At 41.0% G+C, this 20,791-nt stretch overlaps 1 protein-coding gene across 4 annotated transcripts in view; it reads right to left on the bottom strand.

Annotated features, from left to right (window-relative positions):
* Positions 1–20,791, bottom strand: part of KIAA0930 (KIAA0930 ortholog) — a 76,125-nt gene that overhangs the window by 37,530 nt on the left and 17,804 nt on the right. For 3 of the 4 annotated variants that reach the window (XM_048046853.2, XM_048046849.2, XM_048046850.2), the window contains one exon: positions 2,534–2,682. In XM_048046853.2, the coding sequence (XP_047902810.1) occupies positions 2,534–2,682 (149 nt within the window). Of the gene's footprint in view, positions 1–2,533; positions 2,683–9,235; positions 9,372–20,791 lie in introns of those variants that run through there. The other variant, XM_013184622.3, reaches the window with a different exon arrangement.

Here is a 20,791-nt window from a genome sequence, read left to right as displayed (position 1 = left end):
CGTAGTGTATATGAACATGCTGTGTGAGCTTATCATGTCAGAAGCCAAACATCACTATTGGTGTTTAAACAGCCCTTCTCCTCTCAATCTGTTTTCACCGTCATTGTTATCAGTCCTACAGGAGACTACTGTGCTCAAAGCTCTGCAGGTCTCATTTTTATGAATGTAAATGAATACTGAGATATCACAGGACAATGATTCACCTCACATGTCTCTCTGCCAGCATTCTTCAGTCAAAATCTACAGAAGCCAGGCAAACGAGGAGCAAATACATGTCTACAGAAAAAAATAAAATGAACCTTCTTTACTCTATGCTGAAGCTACATAGACCCAATTCTACAAATACCTAACAGTCAGGCTTCTGTGCAACCAGTGGAGAAATCATTTCCACTGATGGTGATCGCCACTGACAGTTCAACACCATCTCAACACAAGGGGTAGCCCATGGTGTAGCTCTTGTTGTACCTCTTCAAGGTTCCAAGCAACCTCAAACTTCTCCCATTCTCCACTTTTCCCATCTACCTCTGGGGATGTAAATGAGAGCACACAATTTGGTGGGTGGCAGGGATACTTGGAAGTTCTTTTTGAGATTCTAAAAAACGATTGTTCTCTGGCTTTTTCCCCCTTTTAATGATAAAACTTTGGTGTTTTGATACCCATCTTTCAAGAAAGAGCCGACAAAACTACAAAGCTTAATCAAAACCTGTCTAGTCTTAATTCAAAGAGTAGGGGTAGTCCAGTGTCTCACTGCACAGAACAGGCACAAAAATCAGATACAAGAGCAGCTGGAGCTGCAGAGCAATCAGTTAAAATAAAACAGAAGGAGAGCTACACAAATATCAAAGAACCACAAAACTGAAGTTTCACAAACTTCAGAACTTCAGATTGAAGTAAAGTACTTCAGTCACAGGAAAGGCTCATTTCTTGGAAGCTGAGCAAAATGCAAACAGTCAAGGGAGATTTACAAAACACTATGTCCTATAATGCATGCTCCCCAAGTCAGTTGTTATGGCAAGCAATTCACTAATGCTGATTTTGTAATAACTACCACTTAGGAAAAAACTCACAAATCAAAATTATTTATGAGGCTTAAATAAAGCTCTGAGAGCAAATGCAAGGGTTATTTCACTTTTGCCTCTCCAAGGGAGGTTCAAACACTTTAAATTGATTAATAAGTTAAACAGAGATTGATCAGGGGTCTGAGAATGAATTTTAAGCAATCACGTTTCCTCTGAGGTTCGCCTGTCTTGTTGGGAAGAACAAGAGGTTAAATGATCCATGCTTTTATTAGGCTAAATAAAGCCACAATGTTGTTTGATGTGAAACAGGAATTTGTAGTCATCCAAATGACTTAGGATCAAAGTTTCCTCCAAAAGTCTTAAAAGTGCAAGTGTGCTATCCTGAATTTGTAGCCGAAGACTACTAAACTACCAATCTGACAGCAAAAGATCGATATTTTACCATCTTCTCCTTACTGGTTGCCATGACCGAACATGGGGAAGTGGGGTAAAGAGAAGATAATCCTGTCTATTTCCTATCTCTCCAACAAAACCTTTGGAAAGTCTTTTAGAATCCCATTTTTCAGGGGAGTTGACAATTACAGTTCCTTGTATGGTCAAATTTTAACCTGAAGAACTTGGGTATACCCAGTTTAAGAAAAAACAAGTAACTCACATACACCATACACATACATCTGTGACTCAACATCAGTGTGCACTATTTACATATGTCAGGAACTTAACCCCAGACTCTTCTTCCCCCAATTACCTTCCTTCTTTCAATCCTCTACAGTCATCTGCTTTATTCCCAATAAAATTATAATTTCTCTTGCTTCTGTTTCCCCCAACTAAGGTGAAAACTGCCACAACATGCTGAGACGTTTCTCTAATCTTTAACTGAAAAATACCCATGCAGCAGCATTAGGCTTCCTGATTATACGCTTTCAGGAAACAGTACTTCTATAGGAGTGCAAATTGTCTTAAATGTAGATTATATATGTGAAAGTACAGTATTTTCTCCACTGTTTGTCACTACTGCATCCCAGTTCTAGGAGTCTGCTTGTATTCTGCTACTGACTACTTAGCAGCTGTTTATTTCAAATACTCTGGTATCCTAGGAAGCCTTTTTCTAGAAACACTTTAGAAACCATCTTCCTCCTCCTTTTTCTCTCCTTTCTATAGATTTAAACTCTCCATTTATACAGTATCATCAATGAAAAGGGAAACAAAAATCAGTGTGGATGTCCTCCTTTTCCCCTAAATGCAGGGAGACCATCATAAAAGCTTCCAAAAATGTGCAAACTCGCTTATCTCGCCAAGTCGGTGATAGTGAAGGTCACAAACTGCAGCAGACGTTCACAGTGTTAACCACAGTATTTCCCTGTGTGCCTACTTTACATGATTTCTCATGCTGGGCAGATCTGGAGGCTCCCCATCATCAGTTTGCAATTCTTCCAATGTGGTAGGTACTCCAAAACACCAAACCCCACACTACTTTAAATTTCCCAGATTAAAATATATAACTACTCACTCACCTTTTTCCCCTCTGTACTATCCCCACTGACATAGGACAGTTTTCGACGGACATAGAAGAGCATATCATCTTGCCGGGGGGCCCATTTCTCCATAAAATATGTTGAAAACATCCAAGTCCAGAACACGATACGGTCATCTTTGAAACACCCTAAGAGGCATAAAAGAAAGGAGAAATAAGAGTCATGGAACTACCATGTCACATTTGATTGTGCCTAATATGACACCCAATGTCTTTGCATAGTGCAGTCAAGCCCAACCACAGGAGAAACATTCTTGTACAGCTCATGGTAAGATCTTCTAAGTTGTACAGCACAGCCACCATTTGGCATGAATGCAGAACCCATCTTTGGCCACTGTCAACCAAAATTGCCCTCTTCCAACAAATCTGCTCCCCTGCATAACAAAAACAGACCAGGGCCAATGAGTATATCCTGCTTATGCCTGTGTCACTCAGATAGGACCAGTAAATTGAGTCAGAATTTGTCAGAGATGCACTCAAGGAATGGTCTCAAAGGCGTGTTGTGCCAATATAGGCTCCAGTTAATGACATGAACCCATCAGCTGCCAAGAGGTTTGTTGTACGCTCTGAGAAGTACTGACAATCCTTCAGAAACTAGCAGCTGTTACCTTTATTAAACCAATACACAGGAACAAGAATGTACCTGTGCAGGAGCTACTGTAACTCACCCTCTGACTAGAAACAAAACCCAGGTCTTCCTCAACAAAGCAAAGCATTTTGCAGTTGTGAATCCCAATCAAAGAAGAGAAGGGGAAAAACGAGAAAGGAAGATGCAATGAAGTCTTGCTCAAGGAGGGAGACAAAGTACAACAGCATCAGCAATAGCATGGCATTGGCCTCTCACCAGGAAAAGGAAGCACAGTAGAGGCAACATAACATTTTGTGCAACTCTTCAGCATAGTTAGCTATAATAAAAACAGAAAAGATGCTGCATGTTTTCCATGCTAAAATGCCAATTCAAGTCCATACGTTACACAGACAAGCAGAGAAGCCAGTACTGCTCCTGGTGACATGAGAGCTGAAATTCTCCAGTGCTCCTCAGTCCTGCTGGAGGCTCCTTCATGGAGTCACTGGACCCCCTCCCCTGGAGCCCTGCTGGGAGATAACTATGGCTGTTAGAAAATCTGTTTTGAAATCTGTGAGGAGAATGACACTAAAAAAAACTACATTGCTGAGAAACAGTAAAAACCTGAAATGGGTGATGGATGGCAGGGATATGTACAGGACAAGCACATGTGTGTGTACACATGCAGCTGTCAGCACAGCCTCCAGACCAGATATCCTTTACAGTTGCTTATTTCCCTAAAAGCTATATGCTGGCTGCCAGATTTGTACACATATGTCACTCCCCAGCCCTCGGCTACTATTCCTGTCTGTTTCCCTCTCAGCGGTACATTGAGCATATTAAGTATTTCTGCAGGGAGACAAGTCTTGAATAAGTGACATTTATTTATGGTGGTATCTGAATTAAGCTTTAGAAGATTTCCCAGTCAATTGCAAAGAAAGCTGACATACCATAACAATGAACACGATTTTTCTTAGATAATGGTGGCCAACTTCAGGGCTTTATGAAGGAAATCAATCAATGTTTTAATCCACAAGTGTAACTCAGCACATTTTCCTACTTCATTATGTGTGCAATATTTGCAAGCCAAATCTTTCTTCCGATCTTTAATTACTGTGGTGGGCAGGAAGTTAGACTTCCAAATTTTTTTAGCAGACAAATGGGCAATTGAAATAAAAATTTTATGTCTTTCCAGCTAAATCCAAAGGCAATATTGAAAACAAAATGAAATTCCACCAATGGAACATACACAGAATAAAAGGATGGTATTTGAAAATATGCACATAGTTGACTGTATCTGGGAAAAAACAGTAACGAAAAGGCTGTGAGAGAAGAGGAAGAAGACAAGATTGAGAGTTTCCAGTGCACGTTAATTTCAGGCCAAGCTGCAATCGCTTTATTTGCATAGCTGTGCTGAAGTCATTGTGATTAGTTAAGCCAGCACAGAACATAATGTGCAATTGTGAATAAAATCTGCACTGTATTTGAGTTCTAACTATTTTTACCAGCAGAGAAAGGGAACCAAGCATTGGAGAGATCAGATCCAGGATGCTGTGCTCCTTCTCCATCTGAAGGCCTCCCTTGGGCACAAGTGAACAGGACTGTATGGCAAACAGTTGTATTTGGAAGCCTACAGCACAAGAGGAGACTCAAATGTGTTCAGACTCCCAGAACAAGGCTGAAAAAAGACGAGATTATCATCACTCAGTATATTCATTGATAAACACTAGGAAGAGAGAAGAGCTACTCAGATTTAAAGATGTACTGCTGACACAGGGATGAATTGGTCTGAAGTACCCATCCACCAAATGTAAGCTGGAAATGAGAAATAGATTCTAAAGCATTCAAGGCATAAGGTTCAGGAACAACCTCTTAAGTAGGAATAGTGAAGGCAAAAATCCCTACAGCTGGAAACAGAAGAGCTTGACTTGTTTAAGAAGGTTGTACTAGTGACACCAGAGGACATCATGACCCAGTCCTACCTCTATATTTAGCAAAGAGTAGGAAATAGGGCATGCATTCATCGTGATTCATTAACAGTCTTAAAGAAACTTATTAAATCTCAAGGGTTTCGAGTACCTGAATTCCCAGCCTTATTTAAAGGAGTGGGATGGGAGGCAGAGGCAGTGAGATGAGGCAATGGGGAAAGATGTTTGCCCTGAACTCGCATGGAGTTTTAAGAAAATCAAAAGAAAAAAAAACATCTATGGATTTTAAGAATCATCTCTGAAAAAGTCCTAGTGTTCAGAAGCATACTTTAGTTTTGCTTCAGACACAGACAAGCAAAATATGTCTAGGCAATACACTCCTAAATTTTTACAGAAAAGTTTTTTTTTTATCAGTGGGAAATATTTATTTTTCCCTTAAGAGAAGAAAAATCAACAAGTTAACTAAATCCAGCATTATAAATGAGGGCTAAATCATTTTCTGATTCTGGTTGTACCTACAAAATTCTGAGAAGCTGTCATACAAGCTGCTGATGTGCTTTTCACAATAACATACAAGAGTTAATATGTTTTTTTCTGAATAATTTATGGGTGGTTATAACAGCCCATTAATATTGGCAGGAGAATGGTAGAACAGAGGAAGATACCAGGACTTCGTATGCGCTCCTGCCCTTGCTGGAGAACACAGGACAAACTAATTCAATGTATTTATCTATCATTAGTCTAAACAGAAAACCGGGGGACAGAAGTGCTGCAGCATAATGCAGGGGAAAAAACTGACTGTCCTTACAGCAATGTTGGACAGCCATCAGTTCAAAACCCTACCTGCAACAGATCAGAATGAAGTTGTCCTCCAAAGTTCAGAGATATTTTCAGAACTACTGTTATAATTAAGAATGACCTGAGGATGTTCTAGCTGTTCTGACTGTGGTGACTAGAGGACTTTTCTTGAAGCCAAAAAGAGCCAAACCACAGCAGTACAGCTGCTTTTATTAAATTTTAGTAGAAGCAGGAAGGATGGGGAGCAGCACATAAGAAGAATTAGCCTTTACAATCTACTATTAAATGGCATTAACTTTGAAAAGGAAGCAAGAAAATTTGTAATTGCAATCCAGACTTCTTAAAGCTTTACAGAGAAAAAACAACAAACCAAAAATCAATTTCAATTTGAAGCCAGAAACTGACAGATCCAATCGATCCATTCAATCTTGTCTTCAACTATTAGATCTTCAAAGCAAGGCGTACCCTTACAGATATTTTGGTAATTTACAGCGTATCACTTGAAGCCTTCCAGCTCTGCCAAGAAGCAGCTTAGACACTGCTTTTAAAATTGTTTTGGGTAATGAAGTGGCCAGGCAGGCAAAATTCTCCTTTTCAATACAGAGGAGAAAGCACAGGACTTAATTTTTCAGACTTTGTCACAGTACCCTGTTGAGAAGCCTCAACTGCACTTGAGATGGTAGGGCTCAGAGGGATTCTGGCCACCGTACAGGACATCCACCAAAGCAGTGGGCATATTCAGCTCTCAGCTGGTTTGCTGCCCTTAACTCTGTTATACTTGATACTACTCCTAACCACTTGGCAAGGGCTGAGATCAAAAAGAGTCCAGTTTTAAATAGCCCAGACAATCCTGTGTTGGCAGTAACTTTCTATCACGTCAGTCCATCACTGGTTTGCACAGCTCTCAGCAGATGATGTGCATGTACACACACACGGGACTGTTAAACTGACAGGCACTTAATGAAACACCTGACACTTAAAATCCCTGAAGGCTTTGACTTCAGTATTTGGGGAGTCTTTTCAAAATGCTAACAGTTTTATTTTTGCTAGAGGAGAATTCAAACCTTCTGCAACACAAGAATTAGATAGTATATGCACAGGATTCAAATTCCATCTCTAGTTGAGAGTATGTAGCCAGGCAGCTTCTGAAAACACTTCTCCCCCAGCGAATTCTGCTTCTAAATGAATAAAATAGAATTAAGAGTCAAGAGTATAAATCTCAATACACTAAAAGTTGATTATATAATTATGAGACCTTTGTAATGAATAAATCCTAATTACAACAATTTACTGTAATGATTCATTTACATGGATTTTATCCTCATTACAAACAAGATTTATGCCAGCTGCTATGAAATAAATAAATCTTTCTTTTTACCTATTAGATTTTTATATTGAGCATTAATTTCAGGGAACTGACTCCAGATCCAGATAATAAGTTAGATTTTATTTTTTATTTTTTTAAACTAATGTTTTCAAAAAAAATCAGTGGATTAAAAAGAAGTGTCAGCATATTATTTTGCTTTGAAGGAACTGGAAAAAAAAAATCACATTCTGTGGCTAATCTTTTTCATCATGTAGCATTCAAAGCTTAGAGAAACAATGATTTCAGCTAGACAGGGTTTCCTACACTTTATTCCTCTCGTCTGCCATGAACTACTCTTATCTGTGAAACATCATAAAACTCGTTTCATTCAATTCTGTCACAGTGCCATTGTCTGTAAAATGAGCATCCTTAGATGTTTAGGGGTTAATTAAATGCTCATGACAATCTTTGCAACTCTAGAACAGAAAACAAATGAGTTCTGAGCAATCCACATTGTATGTAATTCAATTTTGTTCTGATTTCAGCCAAGTATTCTGCAAAGATAATATGAGAAGTGCTTCACATAGATTAAGTTACATAGTTAAAGATATTAAAAAGTTGTAGTTACAACTGCATAAAATCAGAATGGGTGTCCCCTGTCCCATGACAGTTTCCAGCTAGCCAGATCGTTACAAAATCAGGAGTTCAGCCTTCTCCCCATGCATACATAAAATGCCAACAGTTAAACCCTTGAGTTTGGCCTTATTTAAACATGGACTCCACCAAACTTGCAGTTCACTAGCACCACCCCACTGTTCCCAACCAGGCACTGCAGAATGTACATTATCAACTGAGAGCTCCCCACAGCAAATCCTTGCAGCACATTCATATCTCATAAATACTTGTGCCGTGAAATGAGCACTTCCACTGATGCCAGCTGTAATGACAGAGCACTGTGAGAAGCATGTTTTTGCAAGCACAGAAGTCCTCAATCTGTCAGAAAAGACAATATATACTTTCAACATAAGTTTCTTTTGGCAGACCTCTAGCTAGAAAAAGACGACGTCGTGGTAACAGCAGCGATAGGGATGAGCCAGACACCACAGATTAAACATCCTACTCTGCCATGGACACAGCCTTCCTCTTTCCTTACCCTAAAATGGAGGTAACTGTTCCCCTACCCCACCACATGTCGCATGCATTAAGGTCATACAAAGAGGAGAAGCAGAACATAATTAGAGACAAGAAAAAAGCTGTAACAAATAATACACTCCATGCTTCTTTACTAACAGATAGTAATTTACAAGGAGGATAGATGGAAGCTAGTTCAGAAATGAATGAAGATAGTCTAAATCAAATAGAAATGTTGCTACTCTTCCATTAAAAAGTGCTCAAAAAGTAAGGAATATATTCTCTTATCATGCTTTCCAACTCACACACATGTATACATGTATTACAGACTTCTTACAGTGAAACTTGTTTTAACTTTGGTTTCATAGTGCATCTGTAAAGGAGGCAACAAAACTTAAGCTTTGAGCACTAGGTCATCAAGACTGAAAAGTTATGAAAGAACAGATCAATTATTTTTACAGCTGCTGTGCCATATTTACTTATTTCCCAATAGATGATAGCACATCTCTCTCATTTTTCAACCTTCTTTAAGGACAGGCATCGCTATGATCGCCAGAATCATTATGTGGTTTCAGTACACACCTCAAATTCAAAGCTTGCTGTGACCAAATAATTAACTGACAGGCCCATAATAGCATGAGCCAGAAGCTGCTACTTCTATCAAATACAAACCTGGTCCTTTGAGAGGAGAAGGAAAGAAACACATTACTATGCTCAGGAGTAGACTACAAAAACTTCCATGAAGGTCTGTGAACAATTCCATAAATAACAGGTCCAAAACACTTAGATTGAGAGAAACTGAGCTCACTTTTAATTGATAACTTCAATTTCCTAAAGCACAGAAATGGCTCAGAGCTGACTACATATAAATTACACAGAACAAAAACGACAGTGGACAAATGCAATTATATTATAAAAATCAAACACAGTTTGCCCTTCCCAGTGACAGCTTACTTCCTACACCACAGAGCTTTAAAACTCTCTTTGAAGTCAAGCCATGGCTGCAGCAATACAACTTCATGGTCTGTATTGGTAAAATGTCTGCCAATCACATCACATGCCTATCCTACCCTCTGCTTGCAAAGTGATGGAATTCACCCTGGAAAAAAAAAAAAAAAAAAAGGAAGGAAAACGTCAGAATAAAACCCTTTTTTATTCTAAGCATCAAAATACAACCTTAAAGCATATTTGACATTCAACAGTGATGACCCTTCACTGCACCTATGCTCCTCCTGACTGCTTAGAATCAGAATATCCTGAGTTGGAAGGGACCCACAAGGATCATGGAGGCCAACTCCTGGCTCCACACAGGACCCAAAAGCCAGACCCCTATGTCTGAGAGCAGTGTCCAAATAAATGCTTCTTGAACTCCATCAGGCTCGGTACTGTGACCACTGCCCTGGGGAGCCTGTCCCAGTGCCCAGCCACTCTCTGGGTGCAGAGCCTTTTCCTAACACCCAGCCTGACCCTCCCTGTCCCATCTCCATGCTGTTCCCTCAGGTCCTGTCACTGTCCCCGGGGAGCAGAACTCAGCATCTGCTCCTCCGCTCGCTCCCCTCATGGGGAAGCTGCAGGCTGCCATGAGGCCTCCCCTCAGCCTGCTCTGCGCTGAACAAGTCAAGGGTCCTGAGCTGCTCCTCGCACATCTTGATCTCTTGATTTGCTCCTCCTCTCTTAGATCCCACTCTAACCCTAATACAACACTTTTATTCATATAATTAGATACAGACTTCATCTAGATTCTGAAGCCTTCTCTTCTACCCACAGAAGCTGTACTACAATCAGAGTAATGCATCACTGTGTCATGGGACATCTGTTGCAGATTGCTTTTAGGAAGTATAGATTCCCTGCACCATAACCATACCGTTACCTAACCTTTGTCTCTTTCACTGGGGGAAGTAGATTCGTGCAATAAATGTTATGATAAAAGGCTTTGGTTTCAACATAGCATGATTTCCAAACACCCAAACAGCAGACACTTCACAGATAGTTTATCTTTGTAATCATGATCTTGTACCTTCTTTAACACAGCGTGCATGTCAACTACAACCAGCTCCATGTCTCCCTAAAAAATTTGAAATGGCATATTCATATTGCAACATCATTGTGATCATCATAAACAAGTTCTTTCTTTCTGCCTAGGAGAGAAAATAATTCACGCAAATTAAACTTTCACAATATTTCCCTAGGTCATCAGGAGCACATATCCTTCCCAATTCAAAATCATCCATGAATAACTGTAATGTCTCAAAATGTACCTTATCAAAATACCCAGCAGAATTAAGAGAGATGAAACTCAGACTACCTATCTATCACTTGTTAAAAGTTCCTTGTTTTTTCTCTCCTTCTTTAAGCTGATAACGTGTGAGCTGATCTTGATGAGGATATACTACAAAGAGTGACACTGCACATTTCAAAAGCTAACTTTGCTGGCTCTGGAAAAACACATTGCAAAAGAGGTATCTAGAGCAAAAATGTTCCTTGAAGTCAAAATTCCCCTTGCAGCTTACAGGAAACTTGTGCATTGTCACAGAAATGGATTAGCGATACCAGACCCTGTTTATTGTAGCTGGTGGTAAATATACAATTTCCAGGACAATGACTGTGGAAAAACACAACAAACTTTAGAGTACAGCCAAAATATTCTCCAGATGGTTTTGTGACAGACAACCATTTGCATATTGACACAAACAAGTACATACTAGACTACTCAAAAGCAACAAAATACACTTATCATAGGAAATGGTAACTTTTTTTTTTAAACGCATCTAACTTAGAAATCCAGATCCAATTTCCAAACAACTGCAACCACTTGAAGTGCAAGTTTCATGGGAAGCCAAAGGACTTCGCCTTTTAAGTGTCACTTTGTTACATGTATTATCATTATTAATATTATACACATCTCATTTTCCTCTGCTCCATTCCTTGGCTTTATTTCAGATTCCCCATTCTTTTTTTCTTTGAGTAGAAACACAACAGAATAAAATCAGGATATCAAAACAGCTAACTAAGAGTCTAAGTGGAAAGAACCATTTGAACTCTGAATACATTCATGCATGAAATATGAAAATACTTTCTCCTTCTTCCAAAGCCCTGAATTTCTCCATTAAACATGATTTATTTTAAAGATTTGTCCACAAAAAAGAAATGAACAGTTTTTTTGTTTTTGTTTTAAATGCAAACAAAAGCATCTGGAATGAAAGACTAAATCATGGTAAGGGAAAGGTTACTGGAAATGCTAACAGATCTACTGAGCCAAAACAGAGCCACAGATGATAAAAAAAATTTTGTAAGCTGCCATCACTACCTGACTTGGTCTACATTTTAGCCCCATTCCAATAGATAGGGATTTATAATAAATGTCACTTAAGAACACATTATAGTAGCAGACTATTAACAATATGCAAAAAATAACCCTTTGAATGCATTATATATTTCATGTGCTTCCTCCAGGTACAAAACAGGAATTTCAAATGGACTGTGGTATGTCATAAACACACAGAGAGCCTGGGAGTGGCAACCGAACAGTAAATACCTACATCACAAGGTCAAACTAGTGTAAAGAAGTCTTGAATATTTTATAAGATGCAATGCAAAAAAAAATCTATGAAATAACTCCTTCAGCAAACATGTTCTTCTTTAAAAAATAATCGTAGGTAGCAAGCAGTGAAAACAAGGAGATGCAAAACATAATCCTCTTCCGTCAGGGTGTTTATGAATCCTTACATTCATATACTTCAGGGAAAAAAAAAAGGCTAGTTTTAAAGCAAAGAGCTAACTGAAGGTAGCAACTATAGCTTTGCTCTCTGATGTTAATGAAAGCCCATGCCAATCTAGTTTCAGGTGGGGAACTTCAACTTCCCAGACTTATCCTGGAAATACAATATAGCTCAGAGGAAGCAGTCTAGGAGGTTTCTGGAGAGCGTGGAAGACAGTTTCCTGATGCAGCTAGTTAGTGAGCCTACCAGGGGACGTGCCCCAGTAGACCTTCTGTTCACAAACAGAGAAGGACTGGTGGGAGATGTGGTGGTCGGGAGCTGTCTTGGGCAGAGTGACCACGAAATGGTAGTGTTCTCTACTCTTGGTGAAGTCAGGAGGGGGACCAGTAAAACTGCTGTCTTGGACTTCCGGAGGGCAGACTTTGAGCTGTTCAGGACACTGGTTGGCAGAGTCCCTTGGGAGGCAGTTCTGAAGGGCAGAGGAGTCCAGGAAAGCTGGGCACTCCTTAAGAAGGAAATCTTAATGGCTCAGGAGCAGTCTGTCACCACATGCCCAAAGACAAGCCGACGCAGAAGACCGGCCTGGCTGAACAGAGAGTTGTGGCTACACCTTAGGAAAAAAAAAGAGGATTTATGACCTTTGGAAAAGAGGGTAGGCTACTCAGGAGGACTAAAAGGATGTTGTAAGGCTGTGCAGGGACAAAATTAGAAAGGCAAAAGCTCATCTGGAGCTCAATCTGGCTACTGCTGTTAAAGATAACAGAAAATGTTTTTATAAATACATAAACACAAAAAGGAGGACTAAGGAGAATCTCCATCCTTTACTGGATGCGGGGGAAAACTTAGTGATAAGAGATGAGGAAAAGGCTGAGGTGCTTAATGCCTTCTTTGCCTCAGTCTTTAGTGGCAAGACCAGTTGTTCTCTGGATACCCAGTACCCTGAGCTGGTGGAAGGGGAGCAGAATGTGGCCCTCACAATCCACGAGGAAATGGTTGGTGACCTGCTACAGCACTTGGATGTATGCAAGTCAATGGGGCCAGATGGGATCCACCCGAGGGTACTGAGAGAACTGGCAGAAGAGCTGGCCAAGCAGCTTTCCATCATTTATCAGCAGTCCTGGCTATCAGGGGAAGTCCCAGTCGACTGGCAGCTAGCAAATGTGACACCCATCTACAAGAAGGGCTGGAGGGTGGACCCAGGGAACTATAGGCCTGTTAGTTTGACTTCAGTGCCAGGGAAGCTCATGGAGCAGATTATCTTGAGTGTCATCGCAGAGCACTTGCAGGCGATCAGGCCCAGTCAGCATGGGTTTATGAAAGGCAGGTCCTGCTTGACGAACCTGATCTCCTTCTATGACAAAGTGACATGCTTAGTGGATGAGGGAAAGGCTGTGGATGTGGTCTACCTTGACTTCAGTAAGGCTTTTGATACCATTTCCCACAACATTCTCTTCAAGAAACTGGCTGCTCGGGGCTTGGACTGGCATATGCTTTGTTGGGTTAAAAACTGGCTGGATAGCCGGGCCCAAAGAGTCATGGTTAATGGAGTTAAATCCAGTTGGAGGCCGGTCATTAGTGGAGTCCCTCAGGGCTCAGTACTGGGGCCAGTTCTCTTCAATATCTTTATCAATAATCTGGATGAGGGGATTGAGTGCACCCTCAGTAAGTTTGCAGATGACACCAAGTTAGGTGCGTGTGTCGATCTGCTCGAGGGTAGGAAGGCTCTGCAGGAGGATCTGGATAGGCTGGACCGATGGGCTGAGGCCAACTGTATGAAGTTCAGTAAGGCCAAGTGCTAGGTCCTGCACCTGGGGCACAACAACCCCAAGCAGAGCTACAGGCTGGGAGATGAGTGGCTGGAAAGCTGCCTGGCAGAGAAGGACCTGGGAGTATTGGTTGATAGTCGGCTGAATATGAGCCAGCAGTGTGCTCAGGTGGCCAAGAAGGCCAAGAGCATCCTGGCTTGCATAAGAAGCAGTGTGGCCAGCAGGTCGAGGGAAGTGATTGTGCCCCTGTACTCGGCTCTGGTGAGGCCACACCTCGAGTACTGTGTTCAGTTTTGGGCCCCTCACTACAAGAAGGACAGGGAGGTGCTCGATCATGTCCAGAGAAGGGCAACAAAGCTGGTGAGGGATCTGGAGAACAAGTCTTACAAGGAGCGGCTGAGGGAGCTGGGGTTGTTCAGCCTGGAGAAGAAGAGGCTCAGGGGAGACCTTATCACTCTCTACAGGTACCTTAAAGGAGGCTGTAGCGAGGTGGGGGTTGGTCTATTCTCCCATGTGCCTGGTGACAGGATGAGTGGGAATGGGCTAAAGTTGCACCAGGGGAGGTTTAGGTTGGATATTAGGAAGAACTTCTTTACTGAAAGGGTTGTTAGGCATTGGAATGGGCTGCCCAGGGAAGTGGTTGAGTCACCATCCCTGGAGGTCTATAAAAGACGTTTAGATGTAGAGCTTAGTGATATGGTTTAGTGGAGGACTTGTTAGTGTTAGGTCAGAGGTTGGACTAGAGACCTCCAAAATCAACTAGTCCAACCTAGATGGTTCTGTGATTCAGATGCTAGCATTCAAATCTTACTCAAATTCAAAAACCAACCATGGAGAAAGAAAGAAGCGGCAGCACTTCAAAGCACCACATGGCACAGAGCAGAGCTAACATCACAGCAAAGGCTGCATTGCCCACTGATGCTTTGCTTTTGGTTATGGGCTACTTTAGCTACCCCAGGAAGCTGCCCTGTTTGCTGACAGGGAAACAAGATAAGGGGCACTTTCTCTTTTGGCATGCATTGTTCGTTTAAGTTGCAAAAACGTATCCAGCTGTTCTGTTGTTGTTGTTCTTTTGTATTGTTTTTCCCTTTTCAAGGCTTTGTACTTCTCTGTTGGTTTCTGAAACCTCCATTAGTATAACAACACATGCAATGGAAGCTACATTGACTGAAAAAAAAAAGACGAAACTGAAATGCATGCCATCCCTACCTTCATCTCATTCTGTAGGTGTTAAGATACTATTTCAAGGCATTATTCAGCCGTTTCTATTTGACACTTGCCTAGATGTCAGTAACTGAGTAACTTGCCAAGTAAAGGCTTGTGTAACATGGGGATGCTTGCATGTTCTGCCACTGGTTGCTGGGGCACACTAAATGCTGTTTCCCACTCACAGCATAAGTGATACCAGAATTACATGTCAGAATTACTCTGCACAACCTATGTAAAATTCCTTACGCTCAGGATGCATAAGATATGAAAGGATACCCTTTCTGGCTTTTTTTTTTTTTTTAATATATACTTTTTTTCTTTTTAGCTTTCTGGCTGTGGGACTGGACCAGAAACAAACTTCCTTTACAGACTTAGTCTGTAAATGCTCCAATACCTAAATCCAACTGAGTTTTTATTGAACACCGCTTGAATGTTACCTGGGCACACTTCAACTCTGAAAATACAAAGCAGAATATGAATAAAACACAAACTGTGATGACACTGTCCACAACCAGGGAACTGACATGGGAGAGCTCTCAACATAAGGCTGTTTGCCTAGTAGCCGAACTGCAGATTACATAGCACACAGCAACATCGATTTGTTGGTAAGTTGTATTACAGCAACTGTAACTCACCCTCAGGGAAAGAAGTAGGATAGGGTACAACAGAAACAATAAAAAGGGCAACTGGATTCATCTTACGCTTTCTAAACTCTTTTTGTTGGCTTTCTCACCATAAAGCCCAGATTTACAGCACTACCTCAAAGTGAAAACTGCATCCATTTACCCTCCATGCATATTAGCATCCAGTTTCATCTGAGACCATGGATCAAACCACGGATGTTCCTGTTTGTTTTTGGAAGAATGTGGAATCTATCATCAGGATTTGAACCCTATTCTGACACAAATACTTCTGGCTACATGCAACGAATCAATTTCTTGAGTCAACCATTCTTAGCCAAGATTCAGAACACTTGAAAGATCAGAAAATGAAAAATAATTTAAGGAGGGTGGAATCTAGCATTAAATGCCATAAATACATATAACAATTGCTCTACAGCCTTTTGGCATATGATGAGCAGACAAGAAAAATACAGTACTTCTATTTTTACCAACAAGGAACATAACCTTTCCAGCTTCTAGTGAAAGAAGAACTTCATTGGAAAATACACATGAGCAGATGTAATTAAGTAAGTGGCTGGTGTTTTGGGCATGTAGGGCAATTGGAAGAAAGATAAGGGGTATAACAGAGTAGGGATAAACACTTCCCCTCCTTAAAGGGGGAAGTGGAAAAAGAGGTACCGCTGAGACCCAACACTTGTGCTTCTTAAATTAAAAACCTCAATTCGTATCTGCTCTCCCACCGAGCTTTCTTTTGTGTGGGAAATCTGATATCTCGATACCTTTGACATATGCATCTTTTTTCTGCAGGAAAAAAGCTGAGCTTTCTTCATAGTGTATCAGTTGTCAAGCTTTCAAGATGCCTAACATTCACATCACTGCCACATCACTACTGTTGTCCTGTTTAAGCACTGAAAGCATTTATCAGAAATTTTCTGTAAAATTAAAATATGGAAAAGAAAATAGGAGAAATCATGAAAGAGGATTCCCAGCTAGAGAAACAAAAAAGAAGCAAAATGAAATTATCTCTCCTGCAAGTATTACTATGGATAATTATAATACCTGGAATAAAGACAAAATTATTCATAAACCTGAAGCATCAGGAAGATAAATTTCAATAAGGAAGACACTTCCATTTGAGAGACAAATGTACAGCTAGGTTAATCTCTTGACTAAAACATATAATGAAGAAAACCTGGGGGGGGGGGGGGGGGGAGAAGCTTTCCTCTAGCACAACACCTACAGAAAATAGCCTAGTACAGTATCTGGATCACAAATTTTCTTCTGAACTGGTTCAGTTCCTAAGCACCAGTGCACATAATCTTGGGATTGGAAGGAACACATGTAGGTATCACCTTTTCACCATGGGTGCACAAAAGGGTGACTCCAATACACTTAGATGCTTACTGATGGCAAAAAAAAGCAGAGGTTGTCGTCTGTGGCTGATGGTTCCTTATTCTACCATAAACAACTGTCCTTGCAGAAGGGAACACAGAATAAGTGTTGGATTTGCACCAAAACAGCTGTAGGCTTGGAGTATTGATGTGAACTGACATTGATTTCTTTCTGTAAGTCTGCCAGGCTGTAAGCACGTGAGAAACAAACCCAGTGACCATGCTGCGACCTGTGTTGTGTACGCAGTCACCTCCAGCAAACAATGGGGTGGACACAGCTGGGGATGGCAGCCTCTCAAATCCTCTCAGCATGAGTCTACTAATCACCTACCATAATGTCTTTCCACATTTATTCCAAATAGTTCTTCCCTAAAAGCCTGGATCAGGAATTGCATAGATAAGTAGCACCTATGGGAGAAACGTGTTCTAGAGCTCACAGAAAGGACAGGAAGGAAGAAGCAAATGAAAGAGGTTCTGGCCTTGAAAACCTCCACAGGGCCACAGTACAACATACAAGGCAAAGCAGAGAGCAGGGTTTAATGGCTTAGGAACCAAAGGTTCTGTTTCAATGTTTAATTTAGGTCTGATAGCAAAAGGTGGGAGGGAGAAGGCACAACACTGTTGCACAACTAAATCATGAGAGAAAAGCCTCCAGTCAAAAGGAGAAAATCATGAGGAGCAGAGTTAAGATAGCACTTCCATAGCACCTGACCATTCCTGAGGTGCTTGTTTACACACTTAGTAAACAAGTTAAGTGTTCCCAAAGGATTCTGTTTTGTACGGGATGCATGAAATCTGGGATTTGCTCACTTTTAATATTGCTTGCCTAACGTTACTGAAGATGCACCTTTGGCAAAGGAAATGACTGACAAAAAAAACACCTCCATGGATTGAAGTGATCCTCATAAGCATATTAACAGAGAAACCAAACGCAGTATGTTGCCCTTTGTACGAATCAGGGATTTTATCCAAAAGGCTAGAATTCCAGGAAAAAATGAAGTCAAGAAAAACCAGAAGAGGTTTGTCTCCTCCCCTTCCACCAACTCTGTGTAGTTCAAGTAAGTCACTCAGCAGCCCTGCTTGACTCTACTCCATCTGTCAGAATGGAGGCAATATTTTCATTTAGACAGATCTGTTCATAAAAAAAATAAAAATCCTCCAAATGCTTAATCTGTAGTTAAATAAAAAACACGCCCTAAGCTATTCTTAGATTAAATAAATAAAAGAGTTCTCATTTTTGCAGATCATGAGGCAGTATAAGCATAGATAAGTCTAAGAGCATCAATGGAAACATAGGAAAAGATACTTGAGATCTATTCAGACACCAGTTATTAGCATAATTTTCATCGACTGTCTAGAGTTCTCTTTGCACGTACTGAGAGAACATCAAAAAATTCATAATTTAACCTCTTCATAAAATTCATAATTTAACCTCTTCCTGAACCAGCTCTGTGCACAAGACCTGAAGAATCCCTTACACAAGACCTGAAGAACCCCTTTAGCAGGTTGAGAAGTCCTAGTCTGCCAATTCAAACATCCCTTGCATGGAACGATCTCCATAAGAATCAGAGAAACATTTCAGTTGGAAAAGATCTTCAAGATCATCAACTCCAACCTTAAGAACTCTGCTGCCCTTCTTTGAAACTTTTCCTGTCTATAGCATTGAAAATGATCACATGCAATGGAACCGACCTGTGGCAAAACACCAGTTTGTATCAGTTCCCTTATCATTTCAAATATCTGCCCTGCTCTTTTGACTGCATTAAGCACAGGAACTATCAAGAACTATCACAGCTCCAAAACTAAGTAATGCCAGTTTCTGTGAACACGTGTTTTTCACAAGCTAAACTCAAAAGCAGAGATTCTATACAACTGGTTTTTGGACACATGCAGGTCCTTCCACAAAACTCTCTCCTCTTCTACCCTGTTCTTTATATCTTCTCAGTGCAGAGCTCATGCAGGACTAGAAGAAAGGCCTGACCCTCACTCATGGCACGGAAAAATTATCGAGATTGCAAAATTGATCTTAGGCAAAAAACAAGCCTCTCAAATCCTCTCAGCATGAGTCTGCTAATCACCTACCATGTGTCTTTTCACATTAATTCCAAATAGTTCTTGCTTAACAGCCTGAACCTAGAATCACATAGATTAGTAGTACTTACAGGAAAAAACTGTGTTCTAGATCTCACAAGAAAGACAACCAATTAAAGGCACTAAATTAATAAATTAGACTTGATTTTTTCCCAGCAAGCACAGTATCTCCAGCTTAATGCTCATCCAGAAAACAGACAGAGGCAAGACAAGACACCCATTAAAAAGGGTGTGAAATCTAGATGCAGCCAAGCAAGTATTGATTTCAAGGCAATCCCATGCCTAGAGACCATGCTACAAACCTGTTGAGTTACAAATTCAGGAAGTCATCTTGCACTGCCAGTCACCTTTAACCAAATCTGTGGCTTGATACCAACCAAACCATTGAGTTAATTTGAATGGAAAGAGGCTGAAAGAGTACAAGTTGCCTAATAAAACAAGTCATTTGTCTTTTCTTCAGCTAACAGGTAATTTTCAATATGTCCTCCCTGTCTCCAGCCGATGGACATCAAATTCCATGATTCACCCCCTAGGCATTTGTCATGGTTTTGGCTGGGATAGAGCTAATTCTCTTTGCAGAGGCCTCTGTGATGCTGCGTTTTGGATTTTTGATGAAAATACTGGTGATAACACACTGCTGTTTTGGTGCTTACAAACAGCCAAGGACTTTTCTACTTCTTGTGCTGCCCAGCCAGTGAGGAGGCTGGGGGTGCACCAGGAGTTGGGAGGGGGCACAGGCAGGACAGCTGACCCAACCTGACTAAAGGAACATCCGTACCATAAGGTGTCATGCTCAGCAATTAAAGCCGGGGTAAACAAGGAGGAAAGGGAGGACGTTCAGAGGGGTGGTGCTGGTCTACCCAAGAAACCGTTCCACATGATAAGCCCTCCTTTCTGGAAGTGGCTGAACTCCTGCCGGCTGATGGGAAGCAAGGAATGAGTTCCTTATTTTGCTTTGCTTCATGTGCAGCTTTTGCTTTACCTAGTAAACTCTTTTCATCTCAACCCATGAGTTCTTGCACTTCTGCCTTTCCAATTCTCTCCTCTCCCCCATCCTACCTGGGGTGAGTGAGCGACTGGTTGTGTGGTGCCGTAAGGGATCTAAGGGATCATACTTAGACATCTTGTCCTGCTCAGGCTGCCAAATCCTCTTGATCACAGGCACTTCGGGTCTTAAACATAAAGGCCAAATTCATTCAAAACCTGAGATAAGTTGCATTCAAAGCCTTCTAAAATGAACGAAGTCACTGTAGAAACCACAAGTGACAGAACAAGGATACGAGTTCTATCAAAATTTAAGGTAAATTTACCATATCACCGCCTGTCCAGAAAAAAACAGTTAAAAAAAAAAACCTGTTGTCTCTCCTTTGCTGGCCAATTCCCACTGAGCAATTTATTGCTGGGAAAGTGAAATACGCGGCTGTGGTGGTTTTACTTGGGTGGCTAGCCGAGCTTCACCTCAGTTACTCTCTCACTCCACCTCCTCAAAAGGAAGGGTGAGAAAATATGATGAAAAGGGCCCAAGGGTTGAGATAAGGACAGGGAGATCGCACAGTAATTATCGTGACAGGCAAAACAGACTCAGCATAGGGAGACAGTAAGATTTATTGCCTATTACTAACAAGCTAGAGAAGTGAAAAACAAAGGAAAGAAAGCAAAAACGCCTTCCCCCCATCCACCCTCTTCTACCTCCTCCCCCCCGAGCGACACA

The sequence above is a fragment of the Anser cygnoides genome, chromosome 1, assembly GCF_040182565.1.
Source record: "Anser cygnoides isolate HZ-2024a breed goose chromosome 1, Taihu_goose_T2T_genome, whole genome shotgun sequence".
NCBI lineage: Eukaryota > Metazoa > Chordata > Aves > Anseriformes > Anatidae > Anser > Anser cygnoides.
The sequence above is the reverse complement of the archived record's forward strand: the minus strand, read 5'-3'. Positions and strand labels throughout refer to the sequence as shown.